The sequence below is a fragment of the Brachyhypopomus gauderio genome, chromosome 11, assembly GCF_052324685.1.
Source record: "Brachyhypopomus gauderio isolate BG-103 chromosome 11, BGAUD_0.2, whole genome shotgun sequence".
NCBI classification, from domain to species: Eukaryota; Metazoa; Chordata; class Actinopteri; order Gymnotiformes; family Hypopomidae; genus Brachyhypopomus; species Brachyhypopomus gauderio.
The window spans coordinates 4,466,629-4,494,628 of record NC_135221.1 but is presented as its reverse complement, the minus strand read 5'-3'; the positions used below and the strand labels follow the sequence as shown (position 1 = coordinate 4,494,628).

General features: G+C 53.3%; 1 protein-coding gene across 5 annotated transcripts; it reads right to left on the bottom strand.

The window, feature by feature from the left end:
- Window positions 1–130: 130 nt before the first annotated feature.
- On the bottom strand, window positions 131–27,385 carry atp11c (ATPase phospholipid transporting 11C (ATP11C blood group)). Of its 5 annotated transcripts, XM_077021166.1 has the most exons (30): window positions 27,317–27,385; window positions 26,439–26,527; window positions 19,525–19,605; window positions 18,418–18,523; window positions 18,098–18,228; window positions 17,770–17,858; window positions 17,049–17,099; window positions 16,797–16,861; window positions 16,338–16,419; window positions 16,071–16,221; window positions 15,746–15,943; window positions 13,496–13,666; window positions 13,149–13,366; window positions 12,902–12,973; window positions 12,628–12,701; window positions 12,253–12,356; window positions 11,956–12,137; window positions 11,085–11,351; window positions 10,687–10,861; window positions 9,607–9,709; window positions 9,138–9,283; window positions 8,962–9,021; window positions 8,622–8,749; window positions 8,167–8,302; window positions 7,613–7,678; window positions 7,408–7,511; window positions 6,607–6,763; window positions 4,251–4,350; window positions 3,141–3,172; window positions 2,452–2,557 (listed from the first exon to the last, which is right to left on the bottom strand). In XM_077021166.1, the coding sequence occupies exons 2-28, from the start codon at window positions 26,517–26,519 to the stop codon at window positions 4,255–4,257; spliced, it is 3,294 nt and encodes a 1,097-aa protein (XP_076877281.1). In that variant the 5' UTR covers window positions 26,520–26,527; window positions 27,317–27,385; the 3' UTR covers window positions 2,452–2,557; window positions 3,141–3,172; window positions 4,251–4,254. The 5 variants fall into 5 exon arrangements, with proteins under 5 accessions (XP_076877284.1, XP_076877285.1, XP_076877281.1 ...); XM_077021169.1 differs by lacking the exon at window positions 4,251–4,350 and having other exon boundaries at window positions 131–2,557; XM_077021167.1 differs by lacking the exons at window positions 2,452–2,557; window positions 3,141–3,172 and adding an exon at window positions 5,263–5,350.
- Window positions 27,386–28,000: the final 615 nt, after the last annotated feature.

Genomic DNA, 28,000 nt, shown 5'->3' with positions numbered 1-28,000 from the left:
CCCCACCCTCCAGAGTCCGACACGATTACACACACTACAGCATCAGAGCCAGTAGACCCCCCCCCCCCCACACACACACACACACACACACACACACATGATAAAGAGAAGCTCAGACAACAGTCTCATTTAAAACTCTTTTATTACATAAAGATTTTTTTTCATTTGGAACAGACGGGTCTTAAAGAGGTGCATTCCGGTCAGAAGGCCAAAGAGGGTCTGGGTGGAGTCTCGACACAGGTGCCCTGGCTACACCTGCTACACCTGCTGCACCACACGGGGACACCACCCAGCCTCCTCCCCAGGCTGTCTGGGGCTTGTTTTTTGTTTTTGTTTTTCTTTTCTTACAAAAGAGTGGCTCGAAAAAAGTTGGCATTAAAAATACAATCAACTATTTTCCTTTTTTCAGGCAAACATGAGAATCCAAGAATCATCATTAGCTGTGAAAATAGCATCTGTGATGTAACTCAAAGGTCTGTTGGGGACTTGAAACATTGCAGGCAGGTCACATTCACCTTTCCCGATTCAGAGCTTTTCTCCCCCCCCCCCCCCCCTCTCTCTCTCTCACACACACACACACACACCAATTGCAGACACCTCAGCAGCCTGGTCTGGGCATGCTCAGGGCAATGCTGATGCCATCAATACACAGACAAAAAAATTTGAATAGGATTTTACCTCAAAACATCACTGCATACAGCTGTGTAAGCAATCACCTGGACACCTCCAAATGAAACATTTACAGTTAAATAAAAATACAATATAGAACTTTTACATATAGTCTTTTCTCAAAATAACAGTTTGTGATAGAATCTGAGCGTGCTCGTAGGCAAATGAGGTTCGGCGTCCACCGCACGGCGACACAGTCAGAGGTCCAACACACTGTCACTCCGGTACCGATCAGCCCGCCAGGGTTACGGCGGAATGGGGCAGACCGCCGCTCATGGCTGGAGGATTTCACGAAGGACACACAAACTATCGACCCATTCCCAAGCCATGCCAAAACTCGCAGCAGTCCACGCCCACTTTGGGCTACTAGCAGGAACAGAAAGAGCAGGTGCAGACCAACAGCATTCGTTTAAAGGGATTAATAGGGGGGGGCGGACTGCACCATTCCAGCCTTAAACCGAGGGGTGCGTGTGTACGCGTGCGTATCCCACCCCACTTTAGCTGAGGGCCTGACGGGGTTTGTCTGCTAGGTCCCCAGCAGGAGCACAACCCCAGGCCTGGGGGGGGGTGGGGCAAAAACCGACTACCCCTGGCCGATCACCCAGTAAGACATAAAAAATATAACTTTTGTCACATGCCACAATAAATAGAATCGCATAGTCCAAAACAAACAAATGAAGGATATAGACAAACTGAACATGAAACACAGAAATGGAATGAAGAACACCCAGGAGGATGAGGAGGATGAGGAGGAGGGGGATGAAGAGGAATGCAGTGTGGTAGCTCTGGCAACAATGCTGGCATAAAAACTGCCTCACAGTGGCACGAACTCTGGTGTCCAGGAGCTGTGTAGTTGGCACTTGGTATCTTACCGCAATAGCCCCGCCCCTCCCCTGCCTCCCCCCCCTCCCCATTGGTCAACCGTGGGCTGACCCGTAAAAGCAAAGCGAGTGCGTGTGGGGGCGGCTGAGCGTTGCTCACGGTCCCTCGTCGCGTCCCACTCAAGAGAGGCTCGGGGCCGGGCCAGCAGTCAGCCATTTGATGGCATGACGCATCAGTGTCACTAATGGTCCACATCAGGGTGCGTCCCCAAACGGACACACACACAGAGAAACGAATACACATGATCTCCCACTTAGGAGGACAAAATATGGACAGCAGACACATGGCTTCCACCATAGTTTGGTTATGTCTTCAGAGCATACACACGTAATTAAAAATCAATCATCTAATGTCTATTATCCCTACATCAACATCAAGAAACTCTCTCTCTCTCTCTCTCTCTCTCTCTCGCACACACACACAGACAGACACACACAGAATACTGCTGCACCGAGGGCTTTGAGCCCATGTTAAGATCAGTTCAGACCAGCGGAGTGGACCGCTCAGTCTGAAACATGGCACAAGAGAACGGTGTGGTGCTGGTGTGAGAGGGCGGAGGAGGCGGGGCTGGTGGAGGCGGGGTTAGATGAGGAGGGGCGGGGCTATACCATATGCCTCAGCAATGGATGGGTCATGAAAGGACAGTCAAAAATAATTAAATAAATCACATGGTGTGAGGGCGAGAGACAAAGTATGTGGAGAGAGACAGACAGAGACAGAGAGAGAGAGAAAGAGAGAGAGAGAGAGAGAAAGAGAGCGAGAGAGAGAGAGAGAGAGAGAAATCATGGTGTTGGCAGACTTCTGGGTCTAATCCTGGTCCGAGTTGCCCCATTTTTTTAAATCCGTTTTTGTCCTCATTTGGTTGATCCCATTTTCAGGCAGGCGCTCAGACAGCCCCGCTGCCACTCAGGGGTCCTTCCAGCAGTTCCTCCCCAGCAGGCTGTAGAGCCATCCTTCAGTACTGCTCCTTCAGATGTTTGTAGGAGAGGGGGGTGACAGCAGAGACCTACAGAAGAGACCGAACACTGGACCGTTACTCCCGGCCCATCGGACCGCCTCCCTCCCCGCTGTGACCAACAGATCCAACAGGAAGCCATCCTTCCATATTGGTTCAAACAGTAAAAGTTAACTCAAGGTTATGATCATTGACTCAATAATGCATGAATCATCTCACATGCTGTGTTTAATAACTGATCAGATTCTACTCAACTGATCAGGGGTCAGCTAGTAAACCAACAACTAGACCATTAAATCAAATACTCCACATATTATCCTATAATTTCACCACAAGTTAACTCACTTCCCCAACACACACACACACACACACACACACACACACACACACACACACACACACACACACACACACACACACACACACACACACCTTTCCCAATGGTTTATTTAAACACAAGACACCAACACCGCAAATCAAAAGAATGCCACTGAAAGCTGATCTCTTATCCAGATGCTTTAGCTGGCTTCGATCGGGTTAGTTTGGAACCGAACATTGCTTTGATTTAGTCCAGCCCGACTGGCCCTAGGAGCGGGTCACTAGGGGGAGGAGCCGGCGGACTCCGTTACCGTACCTGTCCGTCTGGAGAAGGGGGTCTTCCGACAGCTGAGAAGAACAGAGAAGTGGGTTTAATACCGGCAGGCAGACGCTGCACACACACGGCCTCATCCCCAATGGAATGGTGGCATTAATCACCATCCCCACACACACACACACACACACACACACACACACACACAGCACAGGTGCAGCATGCGGGGGCAGAGGTGTTAAAGCTTCAGGTGAACACATAGGCAGCACCCAAACCCACTTCACTGAGGGGGGGGTTACGACGGATTAGGCGCTCCTGAGGAGTGAACGTGCAACATAAGTTATGGCAACCAGACAGGCAGGGTGACCACCTTCAGTCATCGCCACAACGCCATGAAGACACACAGGGATGGACAAAACACATCCGAGTATAACGTGCCACGTACACACGCACGCAGACGCGCGCACACACACACACACACACACACACACACACACACACACACACACACACACACACACACACACACACACACACACACACACACAGAGACAAAACCCTGACAACAAGGATACCCCAAAACAACCGTGGCTGGAGAGTTTTAGTCAATTAACGGCGTCCCGAATCACACAGGACATCCCAGAGCTCATGCGGGGGAGGGGTTAGGATAGCGGGATTCCCTCGGCGGTCGGCTGCTGAAGCCACTCCCCAAATCCCACCTGCCACACCCAGGACGCGTCAGAAAGCTTCCTCGAAACATTCGGTGACACGGAAGCGTCCCTCGATAGTCTGCAAACGTGTCAGAACTTCCCGGCAAACTTTCCAAGATAACTTCACGAGCTTTGCCCGGGCAGAACTAGGTCTATGTTAATGGCTCATTAAGCAAGCCCCCGTGAGGTGGTGTTAATATAAAGGTTTCAGTAGCACCGTACTCCTCGATCGCTTTGCTACGTGAATTACGGTGTTGAACACTGATGTCTTTTTTGGCCAATCAACAAGAGCTGCTATGGCAACAGAGACTGTTGTTAGCGGGGAAAACGTCAGAGGGCGAAGACGGAGCCCACGGAGGCCGAGGCTGCATGTGAGACACAACGTGAGGGGGGACGAGGACTTAAGCGCTTTGATGAAAGCTCCGAGAGACGAATCTGGTACCTGTTCATAGGACAGTATTGGACTCGGCTGAAAAGGTTCTCATGAGCAGAGGCCTGGCTGAAGACTGAGGAGTCACACCACAGGACTTTGACGGCTTCTTCTGATGGGGTGGGGATGAGAGACACTCAGGACAGCATGGAGAAGGTGATCAACACATGTACACACACACACACACACACACACACACACACACACACACACACACACACACACACACACACACACTTCCTTTTCCTCGTCTCTATATTAATAGTATGACCTTGACTTTACGGTATATTAACGATAAGTGGGTCAGCACAGTTTGACCTCGTCTCTATATTAATAATGTCAACTACCAGCATGAGAAACAGGGAGAATGACCACTGAACTAAACTACTTCAGTTTCAGTGGACAGTGATGAATACAAAAATCAACCAATGACAAAGATGACATGAATGGTTTTGTCCACACAAAAACACAAGTACGCGCACATGAACTGGTGAAATCACAAACACATGCAAGTGCACACACAGTCAGTCTGTCTCTATCTGTCCGTCTCTTTCAGCCGGTCTCTCTCTCTCTCTCTCTGTCTATCTGTCTCTCAGTCGGTCAGTCTCTCTGTCTGCCTCTCTGTCTCCGTGTAGCTGTTTGTATCTGTGCATCTCAGTCTCTTTCTGTCTCCGTCTGTGCGGGACATGTCCAGCAGCTGTGGTGGACGCAGCGGAGTGTGTTGATTGGACAGCAGGACACACACACACACACACACACACAGACACAGAAGCTGAGGACAACTGTCCCCCACTATTAGGAGGTCCACACAAGAGCCCTTCAAACACCGCACCTCCCCCAGGAGAGAGTATACCCCACGCACCACCGAGCTGTTTATGTCCCACCCGCACCCCTGAACAGAACCTGCCACAGGGCACCAGGGTGGAGGAGGTGGAGCGAGACAGACGGGTGGAGGGGAGACAGGTGGAGCACGGGGGAAGGGAGGGGGCAGCAGAACAAGGAAGACCTGCAGACGGTTACAGACCTCAGTCACTCCAGGAAAAGCTGTGAGTGCTGGCAGTCTGGGACAGCATGAAGATAGTGGAGGTCCCGGAGGAAGGAAGACGCCTCGTCTACAGCAGGACACGCAGAGCGAGACAGAGAGAGACAGAGCGAGACAGAGGAAGACGGGTTAGAAACAAGACAGAGGAAGAATGAGGTAAAGAAAGAAAGCAAGAAAGAAAGTGCAGCAGGAAGAAAATAAATAAGCAACAAGAAATAAGAGAACTGGGAAAGAACTGGGTTTGAACTGGGAGTGAACTGGGAGAGAACTGGGAGAGCCCCGAGAGGCGTGTAGCTGCAGCGTAAGATGAACCCTCCTTTGTTCGGCTCTCTAGGGACACGAGACCTGGACTAGTACAGGTCCAGGAAACAGACGCGCTGGGGGACTGTGGTGGGGTGTGGACCAAACACGTGGGGGGTGTGGACCCACCGGCAATCAATCAGGAGCAAAAAACAATGGTTAAAACACAGCAGTGCAGTAAACTGGATTGGGCACAGGAGGCAAGAGAGAATAAAGAGTGTGTGTGTGTGTGTGTGTGTGTGTGTGTGTGTGTGTGTGTGTGTGTGTGTGTGTGTGTGTGTTTCTGATAGATCCTGTCCAAGGTGTTCAGGTTTACGTAACGCCATTACGTAACGCCATTACGCCGCTGTAACATTACGTAACGCCATTATGTAACGCCATTACGTAATGCCATTATGCCTCTGTAACGCCATTACGCCGCTATAACACCATTACTTAACGCCATTAAGCCATTACACCATTGTAACGCCATTACGGCACTATAACGTCATTACGTAACGCCATTACGCCGCTATGACGCCATTACGCCGCTATGACGCCATTACTCCGCTATGACGCCATTACTCCGCAATAACACCATTACTCCGCAATAACACCATTACTCCGCAATAACGGCATTACGCCGCCCTTACGCCGCTATAAAGCCCGAATGTTGCTACAACCAATCATGGGCTGGGGGATGGCTGTTGACAGTAATGCTGCAGGAAGCTGATCAAGAAAGATTAGATTAATGTAATTCATCAGCCGTGAGGGAGAGAGGGAGAGATAGAGAGAGGGAGGGAGGGAGAGAGAGAGTGTGTGCAGTCCACAAGGCCGGTCATAAACTACATGCTATCGGACTCAGTTCGAGGACGGCTGTAAAAGGAGGAATCAGGAGATCAATGAGGTGGAACTGATCTCACAGCAATCGGGTGGAGGAGCTAGATGAAACAGACTGTTAAAGAAACAATTTTTTAAAAAGAAAGAAAAAAGAGGGCGTGTCGGACTATGAGGGCAGGGCAAGGGGCGGGGCAGGAGGCGGGCTACCTGTCGAGCATGGAGCCCTCGGGGCTTGCGGAGGACTCCCAGGAGGATGTCTGGCAGAAGACTGAGGAGGATAAGGAGGATGATGACCAGCCAGGCAGACACTGAGCTCAGCATGTTGGCAAAGACAAAGTACAGGCGTTGCTGTTTCAGGAATGGCCTGCAGAGGGCGATATGAGAACGAGGCAGAGAAAGTCAGACTGATTATGCTGTATTATATCTAGAAAAGACACTACAGGACAAAAGTATCAATGCAAGTAGCAATTCTCCAGGTTGTATTATCAAAGTTTTATTTACAAAACGCTCTTCTGTTAACGAGGGTCGCCTGCCAAAGTGTTACAAAAATGAAAATGATATTCATGCAGGCTGCATCGTACCCATGGGGGTGGGGCATGAAGGGGAGAAGGCTCGCACGCACGCACGCTCGCACGCACGCACACACACACGCACCCAATTTAACACCAAGAGTGAGTACTGGCTGCGTGGCAAGCCAAAAATAAAAAATAAAAATCACATCATATACATGGACCATGCAACCAACCCAAATCAACCTTGGCTAAAGGTCTTTAGAGGAGAACAGTGATCATTTTAGAGGAGGAGGTCTTCTACTGTCCTGCAGTGTCATATCCCTGACAGAGCTGCTGAATATTTAGGACACCTCTAATGACGATGGTGGAGCCAAAAGGGGACTTTTATTTTTTAAATGAATGCAGAGGTGGTGCTGTTACCCAGCTCTGGGCCTGCAGCGCCACGGTTACAGGCCCGTTACCCAGAATACCCCCACCGCTGTCTGGAGGTTCTCACCATATGATGCCTCCCCAGAAGAAACTGAAGAAGACGTAGAACGCCAGAGATCCCCAGATGACAAAGTGGTTGATCCACGTCCAGTGACGGGTGTCCAAGGCCAGCTGGGGGAGGGGCAGGAGAGAGGTCAGGGGTCAGACGCACACACACTCACACACACTCACCCACACTCGCCCGTGTGGACCTACGGGAGGTCGTCACCAACCTTTAGTGTCACTGTGAAAACGAGGACCGTGAAGACGATCGTGCCGTACGACCAATTCCCGAAGACCTGGGAGGAGAACGGAGAGACATGAGGAAACAGTGAGGAGAGAGACGTGAGGAGAGAGACATGAGGAAACAGTGAGGAGAGAGACGTGAGGAGAGAGACGTGAGGTGAGAGACGTGAGGAGAGAGACGTGAGGAGAGAGACGTGAGGAGAGAGACGTGAGGTGAGAGACGTGAGGTGAGAGACGTGAGGTGAGAGACGTGAGGTGAGAGACGTGAGGAGAGAGACGTGAGGAGAGAGACGTGAGGAGAGAGACATGAGGAGAGAGACGTGAGGAGAGAGACGTGAGGAGAGAGACGTGAGGAGAGAGACGTGAGGAGAGACATGAGGAGAGAGACATGAGGAGAGAGACGTGAGGAGAGAGACGTGAGGAGAGAGAAGTGAGGAGAGAGACATGAGGAGAGAGACATGAGGAGAGAGACATGAGGAGGGAGACATGAGGAGAGAGACGTGAGGTGAGACGTCGCTCCCGCAGTCCTCCACACACTCACCTGCCCGTTGTCTTGCAGTGCTGGGTTGCTGAACAGAAATTTGACCCCGAAGAAGAAGAGGAGACCCTGAAAGACCCCCAGCACGGTCCACCTCAGGAAGGGTCTCCATCTCAGCATACCGTTTCTCGCTATGTCCCTATGGGTGCAGAAAACGTCTCACGCCTGTGGTCACACTACACCGCCATTACAAGTCAAGATGGTCCACAAGACGTAGTGGACCACCGAACATCCCAGCATGCACTGCCCACACCTTCCTCCTGACCACGCCCACTAATAATCATTCCTTCAACACAATGCAGACAAAACCTTTCATTATGATTTAAAGTTACTTAGACTTTATATCACAGTATAAATAAAGAACATGCCAAATGTTTCACAAGCACTCAGGACCAAGCAGAAACCAGACTTGACTAAGGCTACGCTACACTAGGCGGCTGGGCAGTTCCGAGTCTCACCTGTAGAGGGCAGCGTTATCCAGCAGGATCTCGATGGATATGTGCTGCTCGAGCAGACTGTAGGCCAGGATGGGCATGGAGGTGAAGCAGATGTTGTACATCGTCAGGTAGGCTGCGTCGTACAGGGGCTGGGGAGGGCGGGGCAGGTGGGGGCGGAGCAGATGGGGGCGGGGCATGAAGGGGTTAATACCAAGGAGAAGACTCACCTCACGTAAGAACAGTACCCATCATACAGTATATCTATAAATGAGACAGCAGTCATTGGAGGGCAGAGAGAGGCGGGGCCAGGGGGCGGAGCACAAGCAGGAAGACATCACGGCCGCGTCTTCCCGATACCAACCTGCTGGGAGCAGCCACAGAAGAACTGGTACAGGAACTGAGGTAAGATGAAGCAGAGGTTCTGTAGAGAAAACGCACACAAACATGGGATCAGTGTCCGGCCCGTGGGCACCGGGGTGGCCCTCCCAACTCCCCGCCCACCTCCCCGCCCCCCGACGAGAAGCCCCGCCTTCCCACCTTGTAGAAGAAGTACTGCACCAGGTGGGCGATGCGCACGTAGTAGAGATGCCCATGAGCGAGAAGCAGCTTGCGCAGGTGTTTGAGTTTGGGGATGGCGTAGTCACTGTTTCTCACCGCCTGACGCCCCTCTTTACCCTTCACACCTACAGCACAGGGTCACACGTTTAGACAGGGCGTCCACGCAGGGTCACACGTTTAGACAGGGCGTCCACGCAGGGTCACACGTTTAGACAGGGCGTCCACGCAGGGTCACACGTTTAGACAGGGCGTCCACGCAGGGTCACACGTTTAGACAGGGCGTCCACGCAGGGTCACACGTTTGGACAGGGCGTCCACGCAGGGTCACACGTTTAGACAGGGCGTCCACACAGGGACACTTGCAACGCCGGTGGGCCCCACAACACTAACACAACACTGTGTGAAATGCTGTGGCAGCTCTAAGGAACTGTGAGAGAGTGGAGCTCACCGATGCCCACGTGTGCCTCCAGGATCATGCTGACATCGTTGGCCCCGTCCCCAATGGACAGCGTGATGGGAGAGCCTTTCGAGTTCTTCACCATCTTCACTATCTGCAAAGTTCAGGACAAATTAATAAGACTTTTTATCAGGTGTGTCCCCCCCCCCCCCAGCCACGCCCTGATGTGTGTGTGTGTGTGTGTGTGTGTGTGTGTGTGTGTGACCTGAGCCTTCTGCAGAGGGGCCATGTGTGTGTGTGTGTGTGTGTGTGTGTGTGTGAGTGTGTGTGTGTGTGTGTGTGTGTGTGTGTGTGACCTGAGCCTTCTGCAGAGGGGCCATGTGTGTGTGTGTGTGTGTGTGTGTGTGTGTGTGTGTGTGTGTGTGTGTGTGTGTGTGTGTGTGTGTGTGTGAGTGTGTGTGTGTGTGACCTGAGCCTTCTGCAGAGGGGCCATGTGTGTGTGTGTGTGTGTGTGTGTGTGTGTGTGTGTGTGTGTGTGTGTGTGTGTGTGTGTGTGTGTGTGTGTGCGTGACCTGAGCCTTCTGCAGAGGGGCCATGTGTGTGTGTGTGTGTGTGTGTGTGTGTGTGTGTGTGTGTGTGTGTGTGTGTGTGTGTGTGTGTGTGTGTGTGCGTGTGTGTGTGCGTGACCTGAGCCTTCTGCAGAGGGGCCATGTGTGTGTGTGTGTGTGTGTGTGTGTGTGTGTGTGTGTGTGTGTGTGTGTGTGTGTGTGTGTGTGCGTGTGTGTGTGTGTGTGTGTGTGTGTGTGTGTGTGTGTGTGTGTGCGTGTGTGTGTGCGTGACCTGAGCCTTCTGCAGAGGGGCCATGTGTGTGTGTGTGTGTGTGTGTGTGTGTGTGTGTGTGTGTGCGTGTGTGTGTGTGTGTGTGTGTGTGTGTGTGTGTGTGCGTGTGTGTGTGCGTGACCTGAGCCTTCTGCAGAGGGGCCATGTGTGTGTGTGTGTGTGTGTGTGTGTGTGTGTGTGTGTGTGTGTGTGTGACCTGAGCCTTCTGCAGAGGGGCCATGTGTGTGTGTGTGTGTGTGTGTGTGTGTGTGTGTGTGTGTGTGTGTGTGTGTGTGTGTGTGTGTGTGTGACCTGAGCCTTCTGCAGAGGGGCCATGCGACAACAGAGCACCGCCGTGCAGTTCTGACAGATCTGTAGGAAGAGACTCCTGTAGCGGCTGGAGTTGGCGTCTGGGGAGTTCATGACCAGGGACAGCGTGGCTCCGTCCACGATGAAGCCGTAGTCCGTGCCTGACGTGGACCAGCTCCTGACAGGGGAGCACATCGCCGGCTTATGAGCTAGACTTTCTGAAATTATCTTTCAAAAACATCGAAACTGCACACGCTGGACTGGAGAGGCGTTCTTTCCCACAGGGCAACAGGGCCAAGGCTACATTAAAAGCCCTATTGGACCACGATAAGCTCTATTCCTTCCTGTCGTGAAACCGGCCCGACGGAACGAGGCGCGTCTCGTCAGGAGGGTCTACAGACCTGGTGACTCCTGCTTTGGTGGGCGGGAGGTCCTGCACTGCCCTCTTGTGGTAGTCGCTGAGCAGGTCGTGCAGCATCTCCCCGCGGCTACGCCCGTCGCTCTCCAGCGTGCGCACCGTCAGCTCCAGCAGCTCCGTGCCACGGCGGAACAGACGGCAGGCGTAGCAGGTGGACTTGGCCGTCTCGATCTTGTCGCCGGTCAGCACCCAAACCTTCATGCCGGCAGCCTGCAGGGCCTCCATAGTCTGGGCCGCCTCCTCCTGCAGCCTGCGGAGGGGTCAGAGGGCGGAGGGGTCAGAGGGCGGCACATCTGTGACACTATCGTTTCGAGTGGGAAGTTAGAATGATCCACTTCCAAAAAAAATCAAGGTTTTAGGTCAACAAATTCATTTTCAGCTGTTTCGAAGGGTTTTTCTTTCTTTTTTTGGTTTCTATCCAAGGTCTTCACTTTCACACTTTGCTACACTGTCAGTGAGGAGAATCAGACCCGACGAGCCCCTACTGGGGCCTTTTTCTTGAAAGCAATGATCAGTGACAGTCGCCATTTAAATAAGGACGCAGCATCTAGTGTGTGGAGCACAAAGGGAACCCTGGTTTCCAGCAGGAAGCAGAGACCTCTCTGTGTGGGGAAGAACACCACAAAAACACACGACACCCAGTGTCTGGAGCGGGCCAACCAAGACAGAACCCCAGAACCAAGACAGAAACAACAGAGTCCGTTTTCACTCGCGCTGCGGATCAGAGGTGGAGGAAAACGTTCCACAGCTCTGGGTTCTGCTAGAAACGCCCCAAAACAGGGGAGAGAGAAGCTCAAGTATTTATGGGAGGAACGTTAATCAGCGGGTGGTGTAAGTACTGTGGCCCAACTCACCGGTCCTCCACCGCAGTGGCACCGATCAGACTCATTGAGGTCTCCACCTGGTTGTAGACGGCCATGAGCTTCTCCTCTCGGTCCTGCAGGGCCAGACGGGCCTCCCGCAGTCCCGCGTCTGCTTCTGCAAACTCCTCCACGCTCAGACGCTTGTAGGCCACGCACAGCGTCCGGTAGCCCTCCTGACCACGTATACACACACACACACACACACACACACACACACACAGGTGAGGAATCGTCTTTGCTTTTTGTTTATATCTTGGTTAAGTTGGAGGAGGGAGGGATAACCGTTACCGTGGCGTTTCGATCCACATGCATGCGAATACGCTCCACCTCTTCTGGTCTGACACGGGGGAAGATGGAGGAATCTGCACCTTTACAGAAGAGCAGCGTCTCCCCTGAACACACACACACACACACACACACACACACACACACACACACACACACACACACACACACACCACACACACACACACCCACACACACCCACACACACCCACACACACCCACACACACCCACACACACACGAACACACACACACACACCCACACACACACACACACACACACACCATAAGGAGAAACGCACGAACCACCACAAAGAGTCAGAGGTTATGGTGTTCAAGGTCAATAATTAACATGTACATTTGTAATACATTAACTCACCTGACTTCGCCCTTACTATGACGCTCATTCTCCTCCGTACAGGGTCAAAGTTCAGCACATGAAGCAACTCGTACCTGTGCAATTCGGTAAAAGGCCACCATGAAAACATCTCCCTCCACTCTGACCCTCACGCCCCCTGCCCCAGAGCGCAGCGGTTTCAGCGCTCCACCGTTTCAGAAACCACAAGTTAACATCAGGCCAGAAGAAGAGGGGCCACCTTCAGGCTAGGCTGTGAAAAGGCTCCATTTCCCTGGAGGAAAAGAACACGACTTACTCTTCAACATCTCTCTGTCGGTTTCTGATCTTCATAGTTTTACTCTCCAATCCTAGGAAGGTGAAGCCATATCTGAGTGAGTGAGAGAGAGAGAGAGAGAGAGAGAGAGAGAGAGAGAGAGAGAGAGAGAGAGAGAGAGAGAGAGAGAGAGAGTGGGGAGTGTTATTTCTCCAGGTGACTGTACCATGTCGTCCACTATGGGCGTGGCTGATGCTTGCATTACGCCCACCCACGGCCCCGCCCTTACCTCATGGCACCTTTGACCAGCGCGACCTCGTCCGGTGAGGAGGCGATGAAACCCCGCCCCTCGTCCGGCGAGGAGGTGATGAAATCCCGCCCCTCGGCCGGATGCAGCTGCTCGCCCAGCCCGTCCACCTGGTCTCTGTCTGACTCGTCTGGCCCCGCCTCCTTCACCTGCACCGTGTGACACAGGCACAGCGCCCGCAGGAAGAGCTCCTCCTTCTCCTGACGTGGCCAGAGAGGAGGGGGGGAGGGGGGGGGAGGGGGGATCTCATTGAGCAGTGAGCGTGCCACGCGCACACACCAACCCCACCACAGAAGAAGAGGTTCCTCGGGGAGCCTGCAGGCCCTCACCTGGCCAGCCTTCTCCAGGAGTTTGCTCACGGGCCCGTCCGGGACACAGAAGCCATCCAGCTCGCTTGCGTCCGCCGCGTTCTTGTACTGGAAACCGTCGATGCAGCACTCGATGAACTCCATGTTGTTCTGAGTCAGCGTGCCCGTCTTGTCTGTAAAAACGTACTCCACCTGCAGGGAGAGTGACACACACACACACACACACACACACACACACATACACACACACACACGGCCGTACTAAATGACTCCCCTCGCATGAATCAGCTTAACGAAGCATCCCACACTTTGGAACAATCATGAGTCTAATCATCCATGACTGATCTATGGCCGGGTGCAACTCGCAGGTGGCTGTCCAAGCGTAACCCCCCCCCCCCCACACACACACACACACACACACACACACACACACACAAACCTCCACCTGCAGGCCTCTGTGACAGCGCTACAACAGCCTCCATCCCCACACAGAGGTCATTTGAGCTGACCATATCACATTTTCACTACACGAGTATAGTAGCCAAGAATTCACAATAACAATATTGTAATACATACTGCAATAATAATAGTAATAAATCATTTTAATGCAGTTTTCAAGACCTCAAGGACACAGTAAAAGTGTCAGCAAAAAAATACAGCAAATATACATAATATACAATTATACCAATATATGAACAATGAAAGTGGGAGGGTTATACTAGTATACACCGGTATACACCCACCGGCCACTATTAGGTACACCTGTCCAACTGCTCATTAGCACAAATGTCGAATCAGCCAATCACATGGCAGGAACTCAATGCATTTAGTCATGTAGACATGGCCAAGACGATCTGCTGCAGTTCAAACTGAACATCAGAATGGGGAAGAAAGGTGATTTAAGTGACTTTGAACGTGGCATGGTTATTGGTGCCAAACGGGCTGGTCTGAGTATTTCAGAAACTGCTGATCTACTGTGATTTTCACACACAACCATCTCTAGGGTTTACAGAGAATGGTCCAAAAATGGTCTGTAGGCACAAATGGCTTGTTGATGCCAGAGGTCAGAGGAGAATGGCCAGACTGGTTTGAGCTGATAGAACGGCAACACTAATTCAAATAACCAGTCATTACAACAGAGGCATGCATAAGAGCATCTCTGAACACACAACACATCAAACCTTGAGGTGGATGGGCTACAGCAGCAGAAGACACACCAGGTGCCACTGCAGTCGGCTAAGAACAGGAAACTGAGGCTACAATTCGCACAGGCTCACCAAATTTGGACAATAGCAGATTGGAAAAATGTTGTCTGGTCTGATAAAGCTTGATTTCTGCTGCGACATTCGGATGGTAGGGTCAGAATTTGGCATCAACAACATGAAAGCATGGATCCATCCTGCCTTGTATCAACGGTTCAGGCTGGTGGTGGTGCAATGGTGTGGGGATATTTTCCTGGTACACTTTGGAGCCATTAGTACCAATTGAGTATTGTTGATGACCACGTCCATGTCTTCATTACCACAGTGTACCCATCTTCTGATGGCTAGGATAACGTCAAAGCATAAATCATTTCAGACTGGTTTCTTGAACACGACTAGTTCCCTGAACTCAAATGGCCTCCAGTCACCAGATCTCAATCCAATAGAGCACCTTTGGGATGTGGTGGAATGAGAGATTCACATCATGGATGTGCAGCTGACAAATCTGCAGCAACTGTGTGATGTTATCATGTCAATATGGACCAGACTCTCTAAGGAATGTCTCCAGTACCTTGTTGAATCTGCCACAAAGGATTAAAGCAGTTCTGAAGGCAAAAGGGGGTCCAACCCGGTACTAGCAAGCTGTACCTAATAAAGTGGCCAGTGAGTGTATATTTCCAGAGTTAAAGGTTTGGTAGGCTATAAGGGCTGACATGGTACTGCTATTAGATCCTGGCCTGGAACTGCTATTACATTATGCTGTGTGATGCATCATTGCAAATCTGCTACTCATCTTAGTGTTTCTGGTAGTTTAATTCCAAATAAACCTGCTACGCCCCACGCGGTATGTCGCTACGGCTCACGCAGTACGTCGCTACGCGGTACAGCGCTACGACCCTCGCTGTACGTCGCTATGCCCCACGCGGTACGTCGATACGTCGGTACGTCGCTACGCCCCTCGCGGTACATCGCTACGCCCCTCGTGGCCACACCCTGCTAGCAGTGACGGACTGACGCAGAAGGAGGCACGCTGGGACGGAGCCCCAGCAGCCCGGTTCGACCGCCGCACCTGCCCGAGCTCCTCGTTCAGGTCCGAGGTGTTGACCAGCGCCCCCTCCTGGATCTCCGGGTCGAAGAAGTCCCTGTCCCATGTGATGAAGAACGAGCCCAGGAACTTCTGCATCTCCACGGTGACGTACATGGACACGGGGATGATGAAGTTGAAGAGCACCATGAAGGAGAGGAAGTCGGTGAACATCTTCAAGTACTACAAACGGCAAAAACAAATGCAGTTTTTTATTAACAAAAATTTATATAACAAAAATGGAGCAACAAACAAGCAAAAGAGCAAAAGGCCTCGTGGTCCATTAAATACCAAACTGCACCTTACTAACCAAGAAGGTCTCCTTCTCTTTCTGGGTTTTCTGGTTGTACCAGGGTTCGTCCTGGCCGTCCTGGTTTTGCCAGACGTACTTCAGCGTGGTGCACACCACCGCTTTGCTGATCAGGATGCAGAGATAGACCAGCAGGAAGGCGTTGATGGACCTACAAAGAAAAAAAAATACACGAGGTCTGTAAGAGCTGGGGGCGGAGCTGAGTTAGGGGGAGGGGCTGGGAGAGGGCGTGGCCTCTGGCTTCATTAACCCCCGGCTGTCACTCACTTCTCCACGGCAGAGCGCTTCTGAGACTTGCCCTGGTAGTTGAGGGCCATCTTGGTCTCCATGCCCGTGTAGACGGCGACACCTGTGGGCGGAGACAGCGTGCGGCGAGAGAAAGCAGAGCAACCGTGAGAGAAACCGCGAGAGTTCACCCTGAGCTTCCTGTAGCTGAGGCCATAAATTCAGGAAAAATTCATTTTCCTGGCTTTATCCCAAAAGGAGTCAATCAGTCTGATTTTTATGTTGCGTGTTAAAGAGTACAACTAGGGAAATATAGCCAACAAAGAAAGCTTGTCTCACTGGCACTGTACACACTGGCTGCATGACAGACCATTATTTGTACAAGTGGACAAAGGAACTGGCAGTTTTGACGGATGGGGGGGGGGGGGGGGTGTTGGCTTCTCCTCCGTAACATAAAATCCTAAATAAACCAGCTGCCGTGTTTTCTGTGCCAACACTCACCATAAATCTTCTTGGTGTTTTTTAAGGTGGCACCTTTGAGGAGCAGGTTCTCCGGGCCCAAAGATCTGAAGGAAAAGACACAAGCTCCAGTTATGATACTGCAGACCAGGCGACGTGCTGCGTGATGGAGAGGCTCAGCGGACCTCAGCGCTGGCTCGGAGTGACGGCTCCACGGCACAATGACAAGAGGTTTAAGAAAGGGAGGGGCGGGACTTGTAGGAGATCACAAATCCAAAGGGCGGCCTTACCCACCTCACGGCTGGGTCTTGCTCGGGCTTGTAGATGTGCATGCGGCCCACGAACCTGCGAGCATGGGTTCACACACACACATGGCAGTCAGGGCACTTGATGTGGCCATTTGCTCAAGATCACTGAAATTAGAGGTGTAAACAGCTGGGCAGGATATATGCGATATATATGCGCATTTATTAGCCCCACTGACAATATCTGCATTCCAAAGGGGAGCTACATGCAAATGAGCCTTGTGGGAAATGCACCAATTACAGGCAAGACACTCATTGGTGGCGACCCGACCAGTCTGGTGCCGGCACTTCCCAAGTCGCTAGAAAGGGCATTCGGACTGCATCTGCTACATCAGCTGATTAGGAACGCAGGGAGAGAAAGCCCTGCGGCCGCAGAGGGCAGCTCGGTCCAACAGGGGGCGCAAGAGAGCCAGGCGCGAACACGGCGAAACACGGCGTCCCTTTAAACATGCCCGTTCCTGCCTGCCACCTGCTTGTGCTCACCGCGGCTGTGGAGATGACAGCCTGTAAACACAGGGATGATCTGGGGCGGATCTTTCGTCTGCCTGACGTCTGACTCACAGTGTTTTTGATTTAGAATGTAAACCAAATGACCCAAAGGACAGACCAGGTTGAGCTGAGGTTGGGTTAAAGTGTTAAGCGCTTAAAGCGTCTGGCCTGGGGCTGCGCATGTGTGTGTGTGTGTGTGTGTGTGTGAGATGAGAGCTTACTTGTAGAGGTCAGGTTGGGGCTGCTCACACTCAATGGTGGCACTAAGAGACTGCAGGTCTTTCTCCACGTCTGGGACTGTGTAGTGTGTCTTAACACAGAGAGACGAACAGGGGGTAATCACTCACAAAAACACACACACACACACACACACACACACACAGGACTGCAGAAGTCTATCTGTGACTGGCTGATGATGTGATGTGGGTCGACTATTTTAAGAAGCGGAACGATTGAGCGGAGTGCAAACATCAGAGCGTCTGAGCCGGCACAAAACCCGGAGCGTCGGACGCAGCCGTTTCCGTGGGCTACGGGGGGGGCGGGGCTCACTTTGTGGTTGGATTCTCCGTCCAGGCTGGCCGTGGTGACGAAGCAGGTGTCGTCCTCGCGGTTGGACTGAAGGAGGATGAGGTCACAGGGAAAGGTCTCGTCCTCCACCACCTCCACTATATCACCCACCTGCGTGACAAACAGCAGCGTCAGCCGTGGGCGGTGCCACGCTCCTTTAACCCGCTGTCCGGGAGCTCCAGTTCAGTAGTTTCCCTCTGTCTCCGTCCTGCCCACCCCACCCCCACCCCCACGGCCAGGGAGGGAGCCCGGCGTCCAGCTCCCACGGGGACGGTGCAGACGTGTGTCGTGGACGCCGTACCTGATCTTCTCGCTCTCCTTGCGAACACACCTGCCGTCCTCGAGCACGCTCACCGGGTACTGGTTCACCTCGCTGTCTGCCTTGTGTCGTAACCAGTCCTCATAACCCTGCAGGGGGGGGAGAGAGAGAGAGAGAGAGAGAGAGCGTCAGCAGGAGCAGCATGTTCACGCATGCATGTGGTTCCAGCATGCGGACCAAGAGCAGTGTCCTTCATCTGGGCTCGATTCGTGCTGCCTTATTAAATCAGGACGGCGAGTCCAAATGCACAAACGATAACAGGGAACTGTGCAGGAGTCCAGAGTGTGCCGGAGTTCCTGACCCGGGGGGGCAGGAAAGGAGGCAAACGGCCTGAGCCGGGGGAATGGGGGGGCACTTCTGCCCGGGGGAGTGGGGAATGGGGGGGCACTTCCTGCCCGGGGGAATGGGGGGTCGGGGGGGCACTTCCTGCCCAGGGGAATGGGGGGGCACTTCCTGCCCAGGGGCGGCCATGGGGGAATGACACTTCCTCCGGCGTCCTGCTTCAAAGAGCTTCAGCGGCCCGAGGCGAGTCCTGGGTGGAAGCCGGCCCGAGGCAGGACTCCCTTCAGCCTGATCTTGTGGGAGACCCAGGAGAAGAGCCACGTATGGTAGAACACACACGGAGCGCCTGGACTCGGGTCAGGACGACAGAATCCAAGACGCATCACCGTGAAGCGCACAGAAAGTAATAAGGCACGTCACAACACACACATGCCACACTCGAGGAGGCCAAGGCCAGCGAGGTCTGACACCACCACACACACACACACACACACACACACACACACACACACACCTCAGAAGGGCAGCTTTACGCACATGGAACCATAAAAGTTTGTCGTGCACTACTTCTCATTTACAGTCAGGCTGCAAAGCAGAAATCAGACTACGGCTGCGTTCACTCAGAGATTTCCCCATTATCTGATTACGGACACGCGTTAACGCACAAACTGCATTCCAGACTAAATGGAGATGGACCGAGTCAACACGCTGGCATGCTTGGGCAGAACGTGTCCTCACAAGGTCAGAGGTCAGAGGTGAGAAGGAGAAGAATAAGAGGAGAGAAAGAGAGGAAGGCGTGGTCACCAACCTGTTTGATGGCCGTCACCGTGATCACAAAAAACAAGGGCAAACCACTGGTCACAGGGCTGGTGGGCGTGTCCACGATGACCTACAGAGGAACAAGTCACAAAAGTCTTCTTTCATTTTTTTTTTTTTTTGGTTTGAAGTTGACCAAAGACTAACAATTAAAACAGAAGTATCAGTTGACATATGAAGTATGACTTCTACCAGCTTTTACTTGAAAAATGCTAACAAACCTGAATTATTGGTTTTTATGCTTAATTTAGGTCACAATAACATTTATGTGAGGATGTGTAATATATAATGTTTAAACTGTATTCCAACTGTAATATTAGCTCCTTGAATTTGCTAATAGTAAGCAAATTATTGATGTTTTTATTAAATCTAAAACAGGAAGATTCATGAAGTCACAACAGGCTTATTAACAGAAAGCAAAAATACTCGGTCAATCATTTAAAATGTTCGTAGTCAACAGCGTAGAGTGCGCCTGAACTTGGCTGAAGTTTCATAAAAGTGCAGCGTGAGTAGAACACCACGGACGACACACGGCTGCTACCACACGTCACAGATTAAATGTGTGTGCGTAGCTATGTTCCATCGCAGGGCTAAATATGCCACTCTCACATTATATTTATAATGGCTGTTTGCTCGAACAAGCTACATAAGCTACGCCGCCCAGCTGGCCAATCAGAGGAAGGGCAGGACTGAGTGTATCATCTCTCCTCACTGCGCCTTAAACCTCAACGCTTTTCACATCAAAACGTGTTTTGGACATTAGAATAAGTCTCAGTATAAACAATGAATAACAATGAAGAGCAAATTAAACATTTTAATTTTAAAATAACAAATAAAATAAAGAAGTATTAATGTAACACATAAAACAGAACATAAAAAATATACTTTATACAGAAAAAACTGAATACACTTTTCTACATGTTCGTATTTCTTTAGTTTAATGCATTATAATTTTATTGTTAGGTTACAACAGCAACAGCACTTTAGCAAATACACACACACATACACAGACACAAATCAAACTACACTTCAAAGTTGAATGAGTGTTCACTGGGGTTCCCATATCCCCACTGCGAGGTCAGCAGCAGATTGTGTAAGGCACAGGAGGTGTGGAGCAACGGGTGGGGGTGTGTGTGGGGTGTAGCTCGGGTGTGAACTAAAGCCACCACGAGCTGTGAACATGTAGCGGCGCGTCAAACACACAAAGGGCTTTGGACAAAAACAGACGCACTTAGCAGCACACACGGCCGCCCACAAACGCGGAGGTAAACAAACTCGCACGGGTGTGGATATGCGGCCCGGTTCCCTGTGGAGTCTGGCTGTGGAGGAACTTTGGGTCGAGCTGTGAGCTCTGGGGACAGTGCCAAAACAGCATGGGTGGAGGGGGGCGGAGCATCACGGGTGGAGGGGGGCGGAGCAACACGGGTGGAGGGGACAGAGAAAGGTATTGCATGAATTAGAATTCACTTGCAACCTCTCTCTCTTTCTCACTCTCACACACACACACACACACACACACACACACACACACACACACACACCTTTGCTGCTAAGCAGTCCCAGACCAGTTTACAGATTTGCACAACACCTGTGCTGATCCAGGCTGCCTAGGCACTGCTGTTAGTGCGCGCGCGCACACACACACACACACACACACACACAAATTTGCATGCTCTGGCAAGCCAAGGCATGTATGCTCACACACATCCCAAAGGGGGCTTCTGCTGACATAAAAAACACATTGGGAAAGAGAGAGAGGCTCTCTCACCACTCTACTGGGTAGCTCTACCTCCACACACACACACACACACACACACACACACACACACACACACACACACACACACACACACACACAGGTGGCTCCAGAGTCACTGAGTGTCAAGGTATGCCAGGTGTCTGCTTACAGCTACTCAGAGCCATCACTCTCTTACTGTCTGTGAGGAGAGGGGCCCTTTACAGCGGGGGGGACGAGGGGCCCCCTTACAGCAGGGGGGGAAGAGGGCCCCTTAACAGCGGGGGGGGAAGAGGGCCCCTTACAGCGGGGGGGAAGAGGGCCCCTTACAGCGGGGGGGGGGGGACGAGGGCCCCTTACAGCAGGGGGGGAAGAGGGCCCCTTAACAGCGGGGGGGGGAAGAGGGCCCCTTACAGCGGGGGGGGGGGGGGGGGGAAGAGGGCCCCTTACAGCGGGGGGGGGGGGGGGGAAGAGGGCCCCTTACAGCGGAGGGGGGACGAGGGCCCCTTACAGCGGAGGGGGGACGAGGGCCCCTTACAGCGGAGGGGGGACGAGGGCCCCTTACAGCGGAGGGGGGACGAGGGCCCCTTACAGCGGAGGGGGGACGAGGGCCCCTTACAGCGGAGGGGGGACGAGGGCCCCTTACAGCGGAGGGGGGACGAGGGCCCCTTACAGCGGGGGGGACGAGGGCCCCTTACAGCGGGGGGACGAGGGCCCCTTACAGCGGAGGGAAGAGGGCCCCTTACAGCGGTAGGGACGAGGGCCCTTTACAGCGGGGGGGACGAGGGGCCTTTACAGCGGGGGGGACGAGGGCCCTTTACAGCGGGGGGGACGAGGGCCCTTTACAGCGGGGGGACGAGGGCCCTTACAGCGGGGGGGGACGAGGGCCCTTACAGCGGGGGGACGAGGGCCCCTTACAGCGGGGGGGACGAGGGCTCTTTACAGCGGGGGGGACGAGGGCCCTTTACAGCGGAGGGACGAGGGCCCTTTACAGCGGGGGGGACGAGGGCCCCTTACAGCGGGGGGGGACGAGGGCCCTTTACAGCGGGGGGACGAGGGCCCCTTACAGCGGGGGGACGAGGGCCCCTTACAGCGGGGGGACGAGGGCCCTTTACAGCGGGGGGGACGAGGGCCCTTTACAGCGGGGGGACGAGGCCCCTTACAGCGGGGGACGAGGGCCCTTTACAGCGGGGGGGACGAGGGCCCCTTTACAGCGGGGGGGACGAGGGCCCTTTACAGCGGGGGGGGAAGAGGGCCCTTTACAGCGGGGGGGGAAGAGGGCCCCTTACAGCGGGGGGGACGAGGACCCCTTACAAGCGGGGGGGACGAGGACCCCTTACAGCGGGGGGACGAGGGCCCCTTACAGCGGAGGGACGAGGGCCCCCTTACAGCGGAGGGACGAGGGCCCCTTACAGCGGGGGGGGGACGAGGGCCCCTTACAGCGGGGGGGGGGAAGAGGGCCCTTTACAGCGGGGGGGGGGAAGAGGGCCCCTTACAGCGGTGGGGACGAGGGCCCCTTACAGCGGGGGCCCCTTACAGCGGGGGACGAGGGCCCTTTACAGCGGGGGGACGAGGGCCCCTTACAGCGGGGGGACGAGGGCCCCTTACAGCGGGGGGGACGAGGGCCCCTTACAGCCGGGGGGACGAGGGCCCCTTACAGCGGGGGGGGACGAGGGCCCTTTACAGCGGGGGGGGACATGCTCTCTTGTCCCTCCCAGAATTCGGCTCCACAAATGCCAGCTTGACACTTTTTTTGAGAGGTGAGAAAGTTTTGGAGTAGAAGAAACGCAAATAATTGAAGAGGTGGGCAAAGAAAGGAGGAAGGAGAGATCAGGTCCAGCCACGTATGGGGGGGGGGGGGGGGGGGGGGGCTCACCCAGCATGCCGTGCTTCAGCCAAAGGGACTGTTAAAGGCCCATCTGGAGGTGCCAAGCTGCGGGGCTGCGTGATTATTAAGAGTGCAGGAGGAAAAGTGCTGAGGACAGGACAACCCGCAGACACCCCCATTCACCTCCTGCATGGTGTGTGTGCGCGCGTTTCACTCACACGCTTATACGTATTCTGGATCACACACACACAGGTGTGCATAGCCCCCCCAACAACACACACACACGGCAGGAGTTTTCATTTACCTCGACCACCCAGCGATTCACCCTGGTGCTGATGCATCGAAAGAATAAACCACACAAAAAACCCTGCTGGGTTGTTACAATGTCATTTCCACTTAAATTGGATTTCCACTTATTTCCTCCGGACCAGGAAGTGACCCAGTCTAAAAACCTGAGTGTGAACTTCAGAGTTGTGATTTAGACATTCAGACAAATGTCAGACAACTTTAAAATTGAAGCGTAGATCATAACTTGAATAAAACCTTGATAAAGTCCCTGATCCGTCTGGCAGCAGTGAGACAGCCGTCTAACCCCTCAAGAGTGGGAAATTACTATAAACAATACTCATGTTACGCGTCTTCACATGAATCCTGAAACCTGCACTACGCCACTACGCCACACCCACCACGCTCACAGGCGTGCGGAACAAACTCCCGCTGAACTGGAACCGCTATCAACAAGGCCGTCACCGAACACCCGCCTCACAGAACACCGTCGCCCCGCCCGCCTGCCAAGTCTCTCGACGGCGTCTTCCCACAGAAAACAAAGGTGACCCAGACCGGTCAAATTTCAGCAGCAAATTGCTTCAACCTTGATCCCAGATCAGCCTACGAGCACCTTATGAACTTCCCGAAGCCCTCAAAGACACCATGGCAATGCCGGTTTACAGTCGTTTACACTCAAATCACTCCTGATGCTTGTAGTGACAAACTCCGTCGCAAACACAAACATCATCCTAGAAACGAAGGACGTGATTGTGAGTGCCGCGCGAGTCACACGTTTGGAACCCCGCGTGCCATCGGGACACTGAATGAGGCGGCTTTTGAGCAGGCGGCCCGGTGGCGTGACCGTAAGAGGTCCAGTACCAGTACCGAAGACGTCCTTCATCGAGACCGCAGTGGTCACTGAGGATTTATACGCACAGCAACTCGCCCGCAGTGTTCATTAAGTGTCAATGTATTCTCCGGTTGCCAGAACACGCATTACCACACCCTTCTGCAGGCAACAGAGACGGCGTGGTGGCAGGGCCTTTGGATGGTCGACGCACACCCGGGTCTCTGGCACGCTCCTGTTTAAAGCTCGTCCCTTTAAAGTTCACTTTACCGATGCCTGCAGTGTGATTCGGAAGTGGTTCCGTCTCCCTGGGTTACAGTCTTACACACATGCGGTAATTAAACAAAACCAGACAGGGCGAACGTGAAAGCCGGCTAATAGCTACATTAGAGCGTGACGCTCCGAACAAAGACAACGGCGTGAGAGCTAAGGCCAGTTCGCTGACCACCGCCGCCCCCTACTGACCTGTTACATAACGGCAGCACAGAGCTGGAGCGCGCGGGGCCCGTGTCCTGCGTACCACACTGCGACGGGCCTTTCTCCAGCGGACCCACGTGAGCGCTCTTGAACAGGTGCCCAGGGCGTTCTGCAACTACCCCAGCTCAGCACGCCAAGGCTGACGCATTCACTGTTCTTCCCAGCCTTCGTCTCCCCCACACACACACACACACACACACACACACACACACACACACACACACACACACACACACACACACACACACACACACACACACAGCTCGCATTCATATTATATGTTAAGGCTGTTAAAAAACAGCTGTAATCTTTTCTGCCTTTCAGACGCTGCTGCTGGGGTAACACCCCCCACCCCCGGCTGCCTCCCTGCTGGGTCTGATGTTCTAGCTGCTCTGGGTCCACCACAGAAGGGTGGGTTTGCCCAGAGACTCCTGGCTCCTCTGGTGTGTTCCTCCACGTGTTTTAGGGAGCGTGTCCTCGTCACTGCTGACTCTGAGGTCTGTGAAGCAGTTCTGAGACGAGGGCAGAGGCAAAACATTTAAAAAGCACTATAGAAATCCATTCTAACGGACAAATTTAATTGGGCGCACACACAAAAGGGGTTGCGGGTTGCAGGAGCACCCCCACCCACACCCCCCTCCAGGCGGGGTACTTGGAACATTCTGTGTCAGAGTGGGGATGGTGAGGTCTGAGATCTCCTCGTCTGCACCTCCCCAACCCTAAACCTCCCCCTCTCCCCACTGCGCTATTCCCATCAGCTCCCAGCAAAAGCAGGCGAGGCTATTTTTAGCAGAGGGGTGTTTTTTTGTATCAGCTAGTGTCTATTTGCAGCTCCCAAGATGTACAGAGGACTCCCTGACTGCTGACGTCTGTGGTGGAGGGGGGGGGGGATGATAGAGAGAGAGAGAGAGAGAGAGAGAGGAGAGAGAGAGAGAGAGAGAGAGAGAGAGAGAGAGAGAGAGAGAGAGGGGAGATAACAGAGAAAGAAGGCAAGAGTGAGACAGAGAAAGATGGAGGAAGAAGGGGAAAGGGTTGAGTGTGTGCATGTGTGTGTGTGTGTGAGAGAGAGAGAGAGAGAGAGAGAGAGAGAGAGAGAGAGACAGGCAGATTGTGGTCTCTGGGTTTGAAGAAGCATTTACATGGAGACCCAGAAGGACTGTGTGGTTCTATTTCTGGACCTGTGATGTGAGCTGGTACGCGAGTGACGTGTGTGTGTGTGTGTGTGTGTCTGTCTCATGCCATATTAGCCCTGTATGTGGGGGAGAGTGTGTCCCCAGAGAGAAGGAGGCCTTGGAAAATAGACCACCAGCCACATGGAAGCAGTTGACAAACACCAGCATGCCACACACACACACACACACACACACCCCAATGTGCTTATATGACCCACACACACACACACACACCACACCAATGTGCTTATATGACCCACACACGCAGTCATATAGCCAACATAAACGTGTGTAAACACAGAGAGGTATTCCCACGTGGCTAGAGCCGGCGTTGCCACACCTGCAGACAGAAGCGTCCCAGACACCTGATCACTACAACACGAGACATTCACTCGCACGCACGCTGCTCACCACACACACACACACACGCACACTCGCACTCGCACGCCCGTGTGTGCATGAGCCCTCTGAAGCCAACATGTGTGAAAGGGAGGGGCCTGGGGAGGTAATTAGCATACACACACCCTTCCTACTGCTCACACTCACACACGAACACACACACGAACACAGGAACACTTACCTGCACCAGGAATATAATGAGGAAGTAAAAATTGGCGATTCTTCTGAACTGCTCGAATAGTTCTTTGGCAGAAAGTTCCATATCGTGTACTGCGGAGGCAACAGGGGATGTGAGGATTAGATTCAGAACCGACCCAGTGCCAATAAGCAGCGCGGAGGCCGAGCGGCTGCTGACACAGCTCTTTTATTAATAGAATAAGAGGTGCTCTATGGCACGGGCGACGTGGTCCAGAGGAAGCAGGCGGGTCTAAAGGCGGGATCAAAACACCTCCGTATCCCACACCCGCCACACCCGTGTGTCTGTGGGCAGGCGAGTCGCTATGGAGACGAGGGAGGAGGCCCCTCCACATTTGGATTAGTGACTTAATTCGGCCTTGAAAGGAGAGATCACCTCGCCCAGGGAGCGACCACGCCCTGCACACGGCGCACATGTAGCTGGCTCCTCCCCCAGCAGCTGAAGGGGGGGGTGGGGCTTTAAATACAGGCAGCTTAAGTGCAGCACTGTAGGTAAGTTGAGGGGGAAGAGCAGGTCAGGAGGCGTGGAGCAGGTCGGGGGCGGGGCTAGAGTAGGTCAGAAGGGGCGGGGCTGGAGAACAGCGGCAGTCTGCCGGACGGTGGACGGCTGCAGAGAGGAAGTGACGGATGAGGGAAACCAGACGCATATGGAACCGTGAACGACACAGCGTGGTTACACTGTCACACCAGAGCAGAGAGAGAGAGAGAGAGAGAGAGAGAGAGAGAGAGGGGGGGGGGGGGGCGGGGGCCGCAAAAGTTGAAAGCTGGCCAAAAGATGTTTTGCAGTGACGGGCCCTTCACTGGGCTTTGTGGGCACATGGCTGTATCCTGAAGCAGGACCAGCAGGCCCGTGTGGACTCTTACCTTGGAAGACACTATCCTGTTGTCACAGAACTTGGGAGGGATGAAGACCTCAGTGGTCCGCACACGGCCCGCTTTCCTACGTGGGACCGATTCTGCTGTCCACCCTCTTCTCATCGCCACCAAACTGAGGAGAGAGAGAGAGAGAGAGAGAGAGCGAGAGCGAGAGCGAGAGAGCGAGAGAGAGAGAGAGCGAGAGAGCAAGAGAGCGAGAGAGCGAGAGAGCGAGAGAGCGAGAGAGCGAGAGAGCGAGAGAGAGAGATCAATTAAAGTACACTCCATTTAACCAAGCCAGGGTGGCCAGAGTTCAGGCTTGTCAGGTCTGCCTCATGTCAAGCTCAGACACTTAAGCTAATGGAAGACCGATTTAGCAACACAGCACCTCACACACCATGTAAGGCCCGGAGGCGGGTGCACCGGCCCTAAAGAACCCAACCAATAAACCAACAACGAGGCCACATGGCACAGAGCCACAGGACCATCGGAACCCGTCAAATATGGAGAGGATCTCCACGCAAACAGCAGAGATGCCACGAGGAGGACAGAGCTGAACGTTCTGAGATGGAGAAGATCTACGTTGGGCCAAGAACACTGGAGCAGGTAAAATGGCGGATCTGCGCCGATCACACAGACAAGGACTTCCTGCACTACGTTTGTTTAGTTTGTTGAACGGGAAAAGCCTTGCGG